Below are 11,796 nucleotides of genomic sequence, written 5' to 3'. Positions count from 1 at the left end.
ACAGCCAGTGACACTAAACACATCGGTAACACGTTTTTACGGCTTAATCACACTGGGTAATAAGGATGACGGGATGGTGAAGACGGGGCTGTCAACTTTAAAAAGATGGACGGCGTGACAGTTTTATACCGTTTTAATTATTACTTATTCTCATCTTTTTTTTTTCTTTTTACCAAAAAAGTAGAAGAAAAAAAAAATTACAAATGAACAAGAATCACAGTGCTTTCAAAACACCAAACTTGTGAGATTAACATTTCTTTTTTTTGGCAACGGAGGCAAGGGAAGAAAAAGAAACCTCAAAAAAGAAGAACAACGACAAAGACAACGTTGTTTAAAGGAATGTGATTTTTTTTCTCTTCCTCATAAAACTTCATATTCTTTTTTTCTTGTAGTTATTGGATTGATTGTTAGATAGATAGATTGATTGATTGATTGATTGATTGAAAATGCATGTCTTTATTACAATCTCCTTGTTGATATGTGGTTTTTATCACAGGGTCCGGCAATGAGATGGAAGAGAGTGGATTGTTTAGGAAAATCTCGTGGAGGTGATTCTGGTTTAAGAAGAAGAGGAAGAAGAAGAAGAAGAAGAAGAAGAAGAAGGAGAAGGAGGGGGGGGGGGGAGGAGGAGGAGGAAAGACAAAGAAGAAGTAGCTGTCGTACAAAAACAAAACAAAACAGTGATCAAACAGGAGCCGGTCTAGGTTTTCAACATTCATTTTTAAAGTTAGCAATACTAGCTAATTAGCCTCAGTCTCACTGAGAATTAAAAGTGATCAAGTTAGAAAATACAAATTAAAAACAACAACACAGTGTAGCCTAAAATTCAACTAAATCAACTCCATGTTGCAGTGCAGTGAGCTGCCCCTCGGTGGTCCAATCAGATTGGAGAGAGACATACCGAGTGAAACATGAAGACGAGTTTGCCGATTTAGAGGTTCTCGCTATATTTCTGACTTTCCTGAAGGTCAGAAAATAAAAAACAAAACAAAAACAAAAACAAAAAAAAAACCCTCCTAGCTTTAAAATCGTTCCCCCCTCCAAAGAAGAAACAACGATCAGTCTGTCAATGAGCCGTGGGTTCGTTTACAGCACCCACATCAGCCAGCTGAGTCAGGGTTACTGGACGGCCGGTAGCACCACGAATCGTGTAGAACTGACAGGTAGAAATGCTGACGAAAAGATTAAAAATCAGATAGACGGAGTAAAAGATAAGAAAGGGAACGACAGATTGAGATGGGAAGAGATGTCGATGAGGTTATGTTTGGTGTGAGACCTGTAGGTAAACTCCTGGGATAAAAGAGGAAGTAGTAACATTCGATAATTCACAGGTCGTTACCCGGCTGAAATTGCTTTTTTTTTTTTTTTTTTTTTTCCTTCTGAATGCTTGATTTGTAAGTTAAATCTGAGCTAGAATATTTTATAAAAAAAAAAGAAAAAAAAAAGGAAGAAACGAAAGAAAAAAAACAACGCATTAATTCTCTAAACTATTCCCTCAATCGAGAAACGTCCTCAAAAACCTTTTTTCAAAAGATTATCTCTGAGACCTTTATGGGGTGCAAGAGCGCACCCTCCTCCCAGTTTAAAAAAAACAAAACGTTCTTTTCGAGCCTTGATCACATCAAGATTACATAAGGAGGAACACCAACGTAGAGTTTTCTATCTGTTACAAATCCCTGTACCGTCCTCCTTTTAAATACACACAATCAGCATCTTCATAAAGATGCAACAGAAACAAGTCAAATAATAAAAATTATCCCCGTCAGGCTCCAGTGGAGTCCGTAGGCAATATGAATTCTCTGTAGGCAAAAAAGGAATTCTTTACAATAAAGAATAGTCCGTTTTTTTTTTTTTTTTTTTTGTTCATTTGTTCAGGAGAAAAAAGTTGCTGATCGCAAGAAACGGGAGCAAAGAGAGAGACTGAGAGAGGAGGAGAAGAGGATGAGGAGGAGAGAGAAAAAAAAGATAGAAAAAAAGGGGGGCGGTGGGGGGGGACGGGGACATGTTTGAGGGTCATTCATGTCTATTACACAAGCTCAGTAGCTCAGATTCAAAGTGCTTAGAGTACATCTGTCATCCTTTCCTGTCCTTTCTCCCCTCTCGGAAACACAGTGCTTCACCGTGTTGATAAAAGATAGCAAGTAAATAGTCGTTTTTTGTTGTTGTTGTTTTTTTTTGTGTTTTTTTTTTACTAGTGAGTAGTCTTTGACTTTGACACAGTTGTTGATTCCGGAAACACAGTAATGCGGTCGACGATGTTTTGCGTTAATCCTCCTTCCTCTCCAGAGTTGTCTGTGTGGTGTGGATCCCGTTGCTGTACACCGGGAACGGGTAGCGTCGAGAAAAGTCCCTCTGCGGTGGTAAAAACGTTGGCAGCGGTCGGCATCTGGCCTCCAAGGGCGCCGTTGCCGCCCGTCGCTGCCGGAGAGCCGACAAACGGGCCGGCGGCCGCCGCCGCCGACATGTTGAGCCGGTGGACGTGGTGGTAGAGCATCTCCATGGGCGTCTTGGGGTCCAGGCCGAATCCCGGGCCGTCGACGAAGTTCATGGCGGCGTTGGGGAGGAGGTTGCCTTGTGCCATGGCCAGAGTGACGTCTGCCGGCGCGTACCTGATGGTCCCGGTGGTGTAGACCCGCGGTGCCGTTGTGCCGGTGGGGGCCAGGGTCCCCGTGACCCGGTGGACCAGCGGCAGCACCACGTTCCCGGCCTGCAGACGCTGCAGCGCTTCGAGGTCGCCGGAGTACAGCAGTGACGAGGACGAGGTCGACGAGGACGACGAGGAGGACGAGGAAGCGGAGGAAGAAGAGGAGGCGGTGGGAGTGCCTTGCTGCTTGTCCCGTGGGGACGCGGAGAGCGGCGGGGACAAGGGGTCGGCGGAGGAGGCGCTGGGAGGAGGAGCTAAACTCACGGCGCTGGAGGCAGAGGACGGAGCCGAGCTTCCGTTGTAAGGAGGCTTCCTCACTCCTCCCGCTCCTCCTTCGGTTCCCGGAGGGGTGAGGACGGAGTCGGGAATGGCTACCTGGAGCGAGCCTCCCTGTGGCGACGGGAAGGTCTCGTGACTCCCCGGAGCTGCCGGCTTGGAGGTCATGCTGTACGGAGACTCGTTTCTCGATATCTCTCGGTTCGGAGGGTAGTTCCAGATGCTGCTGTCGTTGTCAAAGTTGATCGGTTCCGCCATCTCTGTCTTGATCTTTAGGACCGAGGATGTTGCACCAGCGCTGTTGGGGGAGCCAGAGGAGGCGAGGAGGTGAGCGGAGGTGGCGGATGAGGCCTGGGAGGGGTTGCCTAGCGGGGCAGTATCTCCTATCGCTACGGGGCTCGGCGTGGTCGAGGACAGACGAAGCCTCCTGCTTCGGGATCCGTCCCATTTCTGCACTTTCCTCCTCTTTCGCCTCTTCTGGATTTTGCTTCCAGAATTGGCACTTTCGCAATCTTGCCCACCTCCGTCCTCCTCCACATCCTCGTCATCGTCCTCCTCCTCCTCCTCTTCGTCCTCTTCCGACGAAGACGTTTGTGAGTTGTGCAGTTGTACTTCTTCCGCCTCTCCATAGTGCTCTACTTTAATATGAAGGCCACCCAGATTACCGAGTCCACTGATGGCACCCAGTCCCCCTAACCCTCCTAGTCCTGCTAACCTTCCCAACCTGCCTCCACCACCCCCTCCTCCTCCTCCACCAACCTCCCCCCTCCTCCCCTGGCCTCCTCCTGCTCCTCCCCTTCTCCATCTGAAGGTTCCAGACTGTCATCGCTGTCCTGGCTCTCAGGGTTACTCGAGCTGTCTCCTTCTTCCTGACGCTTCATTTCCTGTTCCGAGGAGCAATGCGATTGGCCGGGTTGCTGCTGGCGTTTGCTGTCTGTCTCCGGGTCCTCGCTATGTTCTGCTTGGTGTCCCGGCTTACCCTCGGACTTGGCGTTCTCATTGTCTGTTGAGAAAAAGAGAGTTAAGTTGTTTAAAATGCACAGGAAAAAACTCAAATCTAAACATTCTAAAGATAAATCTCAGATCTGAAAAGTGTGTTTTAGAAGAACCCGGAAAGTAACTCTTTCATTCATTCACTGATATATTAATGTCTGATAACCCTGAGGACTATAGTGACCCAACCATAGCTATGCTTTAGCAATGTGGCTTTAGAAATGGCAGTGAGAGTTGGTTGGTCGGTTGTTCTAGCGACTGCAGGTTGGTAAATATTTATTTGATTGACATTTGATTTTGTACAGACTTTCATGGTACCCAGAGGATGAACCTCTTCAACAAGACCCTGACTTTTTCCTTAAGTCTCACCATGAGGTTGACGTATGCAGTTGAGACTGAAATTCATGTACTCGCCAGGATTACTTAAAAAACTTCCGGTAATTCTCTGACTTCTCCATCATAAGCTCAAAACTTCGATCTGTCTGGTACTTTTCTTTATGACCAAATATCTGCAAATTGAAGACATCCCCGGGAGCAGCATCTTTCATTTGTCTTTAGTGCCAATTAGCAAGATTTACCATGCTAACACGCTAAACTAGGATGGTGGACATCGTAAACCTTATAACGGCTAAAGACCAGTATTTTAGTATTATCATCGTGAGCATGCTAATGTTAACATTTAGCGTATCCTGGCTGTTCTCTCTTAGTTTGGGAAAACAATTTAACCTAAACTTACAGAAAAATAACTTGACTCTAAATTGAACTAATACAAGAATCTTGCTCCTTTTAACTCTAATTACAACAGTGCAAAATGGTTGGACGGAATAGACGCCACGGTGGTTATTTAGCTTGAGGTGTTCGTCCCCAGTCTAAAATCGAAAGCCTTTTGTCTTCTGGGAATGTGGGAAGAAATTTGTGTGTTAGGATTTCTCGTGTGCAAGTGAAAATTTGGTCTTGATGTTAGGCCTCCAGATCAGTGTCCATTTGGATTTATTGTCTTGGAAACAAGATACAAGACTTCGTGGCAGACCATCCACGGATGACATATTTCAGTTGGAACCGAAGTGAAGGACTGACTGACCGCGTATTTCCGTATGGGAATACCTGAAAACTCAGGTGTTGCTCTTTTCATTTTTCCGGACAGGTTTTCTGTGTTTTTTTTTTTTTTTTTTTGTGTGCTGTGGATCCTCCGATGTGTGTTCAGTATCTGTAGCTGCTGCTGTTCAGGCATGTTGGCTCTGTCCAGTCCATTACACACACAACACACACACACACACACACACACACACACACACACACACACACACACACTTTAAACTCTGCCAGCGCACACTGAGGCCAGCGGCTGCCCAGCTGGCAGCGCTCGGACTCCCTAATGGCACCCAAAATGTTGACTCAATTGCTTTGTCTGGGGGGAAAAACCTTGTATCTCCATTAAGTGTGCTTCACAAGCAAAATTGATTTATTGTCAGGCTGAAAAATCGAAAACGAACCGGTAGTTTCGAGAGTTTCCCCGGGCCAGGGAGGATTTGGGTTTGTTTTATTGACCACCTTTATAAAATACCACGCATCAGGATTTGTCAGGTATAAAATGCAGTATGGTATTTTCATCAAATCTTATCAAGATGGGGACATACATTTCAATATGTACAAACTGAAATGCTGCTCGCTTATTTTGGGCTTGGACTTGTGAGAGAAAGCCTTGATTACAAGCTGGAAATGTGGAGTTTGACAGATAAAAAGCAGTGATTTTCAGGTTGCGTTTTTGAGGGATTTTAGCCTGGTGTTTTATTCTGATGTGCAAAAGTCCCTCAACCCCCCCCCCCCCCCCCTCTCCCACCGCCATTTTTATGCGAAAGCAAAAAAGGAGACTAAATGCTCCACGATGGAAACCCAGGTAGTTAAAAACACCACAAACACTGAATACATTCTATCCCGGCACAACTTACATGGAGGTCGTACCCTATATTAATCCATATTTGGTGCGTACTGATACAGCAGGATGTTCTATGCAGGTCAAAACAAAAATAAAAAAGGGGCGGGGGGGGGGACACCTTTTTTGTTGTTGTTGTTGCTTGTTTGCACCTTTTCTTTTACCCAATCTGCGTAGATTCCATCCCAACAGAACACAAAAGGTCAAAAGGGCAGATATCTCATTTTAGGATACGTTGATCCACAGCACCTCGGGGCCTGTCGGAGCACCGGCTGAAGCTGGCCGCCTCCTGCAGCAGCTGGCGTCAGTTTACAGCTGACAGCGTGCCAGAATCGCTCTCCTCCAGAAAGAAGAACAGCTGGCACTGATTCTCATCATGCCAACACAGGCGGCTGGACTTGATAATATTATGCTCAAGGTGGAGGCCCATATCTTGGTATAAATTCAGCTGTAGCGGCACTGCGTGAGCTTTGTCTCCCTCTTCACTCGTTTTAAGATTCATTGTGTTCAATGGCTCCCGTAGTGTTATTACATCTAACTTTGATTCACTGTATTATTTGACATAAAGAATTGATCAAGGAAACTGCCTACAAAAAAAAAAAAAAAGTTACAAATATGATTTGGTATCAAACCTTGTTGATTTGCATCAGAATTAAAAATGATTAAATTATTGAGGTCTTGTTGAAACAACTGATTGATGTCGCTGATATAATGTAGCAAGTTTTTGTTAATTGTTGACAAACAATCAGCCTTTCACAGACTATAAATCTGCCTTAATTCCAGTGAAAAATATTGTTGAAATAAAATGGAAACATTGACATCACTTCCATTATTTCCCAATATTGTTTATTACGATTAATGAACATGTAAAAAAAAAAATGGAGTTTCCTCCAGCTGCAGGACTGAACTGTCCTCCCCTAAATTTTTGATCTCTCTTGTTGAGAAGCAACAACATGTCACATTTTGTTATTTCAGTGTCATTCTGGTGTATTTCTCTTTTTGGGATGTTCTGTTGTGCACTGTGGTCTTTTTCTTGAGGCATTTTGTGTTGTACGAAGTTCGGAGGTATTTTGCCGCGTTGCGCAGATCCACCATATTTGATCATTTTGTGGTGGTTTGCAGCGCCGCCAGTGAGCACCGAGTCCCTGCAGCTGTTGGCATTCATGGCCATCCAGCCTGGCGCAGACGGCCCACTGGCACCGACTGATAAAATATCGCTGGCTTCTTTCGTTCAGACTGTATTTCTTACTGCTGGATATTTTACTGGTAACATTTGAAGAGGTGCTTGTGAGGCATCAAACTGGTTTTACAAGCTTTTTGTGCATCTAGCAGTGACCTGCTGTGATCTGAATATTATGGAAAAACACTAGAAAGTTACACGGTATTCAGCTTCTATTCCAGATTTCCATACTTTGTTGTGTCTTTTTTCATCTCGTGTGTTCATCATTTTTACTTCTGTTAATGATTCTGATCAACCTCTTTATTTTTAAGGATATCCAGCTGCTCCTGCACCCTTCCCTACCTGAGTTTTCTTTGGACTCGGACTCAGAGTCTGAGGTTTCGGAGGACTCGGAGGTTTTCTCGGGCAGGTTTGGCAGCTGGGCGATGTCCATGGGCGTGTCTTTATACTCTGGAAGACTGTACAGACACAGGAAAGTTGTTAATGACAGAAATAACATTTTCTCACTTATTCCCTCATTTATTTCTACCACAAATTGTCAAATAAAAGCTCAAACTCATAATTGAGTAGGTCAGATGGTAAATAAATTATGACGTATTCTGTTTAAAAATAACGGTGGATACAAATGTTAGCAATTATTCAACAATTTTTAAGTTACTGTAATTTCTTTATTCATAAAACAAAACCCAACTATATGAATTGTCTTTATATTTATTCACTTTCTAACTGTTTAGTTAAATTCAAATGAAGACAACATTACAGACATGAAAAATGTATCAAAATCACAAGATTTTTGTCTGACTTTCATTAAATATACACCTTCGCTTCTGTTTTTCGCTCTTGGTGTGAACAGTTCCCTTTATTATCCTGGAATTTTATGTGTATTTGTCTAATTGAATTGTTTAATTTGAATTTCATTCACAAATGTGACTCCATTATTGTTTTCCTACTATTTTATGTACATGCATTCAATCGGTTTCCTCAAAGATCAAAGTTTGGAATGGTCAACAAGATCTAGTGAAACGGTGACTGTCATTGTCGCCACGACTGCACCGAGTCAACCTCCGACCTGAGGACGTAGTTGACCCAGATGACGTTCTTCTCGTTGGCGTTCTTGGCGTTGATGGCGATGGTGGCGCTGGACTGGATCCAGATGTAGCCGCTGTTCTTCTGGATCCACCGGTAGTACTTTGTCACACACTGACCTTTATTTATCACTGAGAGACAGGAAGAGAGGGAGGGGGGGGGTTGTTATTTCATGCTACTTTTTTGTTTGATATTCTGTCTCGCCAAACTATCAGACGTCGCGCCGACCGAGTGGTTCATCACAGGAGAGAAAGAGAAGAGAAAAGGACGGGAGAGGTGGACGCAGGGAGAGAGAGAAACAGAGATTGGGAGACGTGAGAGAGGAGCAGTCATCAGATGTCATGTGACAGCTGGCTGAGAGCTGCTCTGCTGCTGCCGTCATTAATCAGACCAACAGCCTCTCTGTGTGTGTGTGTGTGTGTGTGTGTGTGTGTGTGTGTGTGTGTGTGTGTGTGTGTGTGTGTGTGTGCGTGCGTGTGTGCGTGCGCTGCTGCCTGTTTGTGTTTCAATGCGTCTCTGATAGGTTTGAAACAATACGCTCATACCATGACATCATGTGCGCCCCCAAATCGTACTTGAAATACAATATTACCGATTTGATATTTCACGCTAATGTGGCACATGTAGGATTTTACATGCGATAAAGGTTTAGCATGTTAACAGTTCAGAGAATTCGCATGGCTGAGGAAGACCACTCTTGCGGTGTAATCAGAAAGAAAGTGAGAAAAATAAGTACCCAACCATTTTATAATGTGACATTGCCATGGTAAAAATTTAATTAGGTTTAGGGTGAGATAATAACTTGGGTTTACAAGATACTTTATGATTACAATAATAACAATTACGGTGACGCAATGGCTGTGCTTAAAGGTACAATAATCAAGATTTTTAATTCCAAAGGTTCAAAAATTTTGAATAGAGTGTGAAGAAATAGCTGCGCTGATGTCATGTCAAAGACGTCTATGTATCATGTTTCACACATATGTTGAGAAGTTCGCATTCTCACCAGCTAACTCCGTCCTGTCCCGTTGTGTAATACCACCCCACACCTCATAGGGGCGATAGTGAGTCACTGTGGTGTACAGACCGCGTCGATACAATCTTAGTTTACAATTATCAGTTAAAAAAAACAACAACTATCCACTAACTAACGAACTAACAGCCGGGCAAGAAAATTCAACCTGCCAAACTCTGAGAAACTGACTGATGGCAGACCGGATGCTACAGAGACTCACTGTCACCTCTTAATGTACAAAATAGTATTAAGAGAAGCAACATTGACTATCAGTTAGAAGGAGGAACTGAACAGGTGTCTCCTGTTAAAGTCCAATGTTTTGTCCACCTATCTACTGACCCCGGCCTCCTCCCAACGCTGATTTTTTTTTTTTTTTTTTTTTTTTTTTTTTTTAGCTCTTTAACAGCGTCATTTCAGTTTTTCTTATGCTTCCATCATAATTACTACATCCAGTCACATTACTACACACTGTCACTTGAACATGAACATGAACATGAACATATGTTGTTTTGGAGTATTTGCTGATACTCTCTCAATAACACTAGAGGTCGCATGACAATAAAACGTAACAGTGGGTCATTAGAGACTCATAGGGTTGTTTTTATGGGAGTAGTCTCGTAAAGACGTTGGCTATAAGTTTGCTTGCAATGGGCGGACAGCCGTGTGAGATGATGCCTTTGCATTAGGTTCAGACTCATTTCAGAGCTCAGCAGCAACTTCTTACTAACTATCGTACCCTCTTATTTGTTCTTTACAGATTCAAACGAAAAACTAAAACTGCTGCTGCTTCAGTTCAACTCAAACTCTACTCTTCTTGACAATGACTTAATTGAATTTGGCTCCTTCAACACTTTACAGATAATATTTTATTTCCACCATTAAAAATATTTGTTGAGTAAAATGTTTTTTTATTTATTTATTTTTTTTTACCTTTTGAACACGTTTGTGCTTCTTTAACAGCAAAAAAATAATAATAATTTCATCACCACCACCACTGCAGTGATTAAAACAGGCACACGAGATAGCTGCAGTACCCACAGCTCTCCACCAGGTAGGGCTGTGTCACTGCGACAGGCCCTCTTGGCCTCGGGAGGTGGCCCCCACCCTGCCACGATCCCCCCCTCCCCCCCACATCCCCACCTCCCCGCCACCCCTTCCCCCATTCCCGCTCCGCCCTGCGACGGCACGCCGGCAATAAATTTGGCTAAATTAACCACTAAATGGTTATCTCAAGCAATATGTATTGGCATTAATCAGGAGCCGCTCAAACAGAAACAGTCGGAGACGAGGAGCGAGGGCCACTAAATTCATATCCCTCTCCTCCATTTAATTACGGACACAAATAGGTTTTTCCATGACAGAGAAGAAAGAGAGAGAAAGTAGGGGGTGATTTATATAAAAAGAAGGCCAGTAATTAAAAACTATTAGAAACTAATAGCATTGTTTAAGACGACATCCCCGGGGCTGCAGTAATTGACTTTGGTCGGACGGCTGGCGCTCATTCGTTCTCTATTTGCCTATTCATAGAGAGAGGTGGGGTGGGGGGGTAGGATAACTTGTTTGCATGTTAAGGCAGAGATGGTGAGATCACGTCACCTTGAATGTGACCTTGCTTTGTTTGTACGGCAGAGTAAATAACGACACAATGAATGCGCACGCACACACACACACACACACACACACACACACACACACACACACACACACACACACACACACGGGCGCACACAAGCGTTGCCGCGCTGCCTGTTCAGACGACTGCCGGTCCTCAGAAAGCAGCTCAGTGTATCAGCATGACCAATGGAAGAGGACACACACACACACACACACACACACACACACACACACACACACACACACATACACACACAGAGCGCCACGCAAGGCTTTGTAACTCCACACAGACTGCACACTGTGCTGTGTACACAGTCTACTCACCTCGCCTCACACATGAAACCAGATTACTCTCAGCTCATGTTCACTCCTCAGGACACATTTACAGTCACACTGTAATAAATTGGAGATAATATCATCAATACTGACATGGAAGTCTCCCCTCAAAAACAATCACGGGGTGTCATGACATGAACTTAACGAATATATATTCAGGGCTCAGTAATGCAAGGAGCATTCATTAAGAACTGAAAGGTTTCCTCAGTCATCATTTGGTCTTTTTTTTCTTTGGGGGGGGATCAACACATTAAATCTCTTTCCTCACATCCCTCAAAATGGATGAACTGTTTGTGTATGTGAGTTTTGTCTATTTTAAAGGCCAATTTAAGGACTGACATTGTAGCTTACAGTAGCCTAGAAATGCTGCAGCACTGGTTCAAGCTACTTTCTTTTACAAATACATATGTATATGTATGTATACAATAAGTTGTTAGACTGCTCCTGTTGTGGACGGAGCAGGAGGAAGGTAAAACCCTAATGAGTAAGTGTTACAAGTTTCGTCGCTCGATTAAAATCAGAGAAAGAGTTACACGTGCTTTTAGGAGCAGTTGCCCGGGCGCGTCGTGATTTACGCACCTGAAACTTGAGCAGAGAAACCGGCGCTCACAAAAACACGGGGTGTAACCTGTGTGCTGATAAAATACACAACACTTCCTCTTTAGGGTTTTAGCCTCCTCCTGCTCCGTGCACGTCACCGTGCTGCACATTGTTACCAC

General features: G+C 43.9%; 1 protein-coding gene across 1 annotated transcript in view; it reads right to left on the bottom strand.

Annotated features, from left to right (window-relative positions):
- Positions 1–2,182: 2,182 nt before the first annotated feature.
- LOC138200256 (neuronal PAS domain-containing protein 3) overlaps positions 2,183–11,796 on the bottom strand; it is a 268,641-nt gene continuing 259,027 nt past the window's right edge. Inside the window, 5 exon segments of the mRNA XM_069152828.1 lie at positions 2,183–2,331; positions 2,333–3,697; positions 3,700–3,923; positions 7,369–7,484; positions 8,096–8,243. Of these exon segments, the coding sequence (XP_069008929.1) occupies positions 2,266–2,331; positions 2,333–3,697; positions 3,700–3,923; positions 7,369–7,484; positions 8,096–8,243 (1,919 nt within the window). The 3' untranslated portion in view covers positions 2,183–2,265.

This window comes from Embiotoca jacksoni, unplaced genomic scaffold (assembly GCF_022577435.1).
Source record: "Embiotoca jacksoni isolate LCO1_2020_lvr unplaced genomic scaffold, fEmbJac1.0.p SCAF_18, whole genome shotgun sequence".
NCBI classification, from domain to species: Eukaryota; Metazoa; Chordata; class Actinopteri; family Embiotocidae; genus Embiotoca; species Embiotoca jacksoni.
This window is presented reverse-complemented; position numbering and strand designations above follow the sequence as displayed.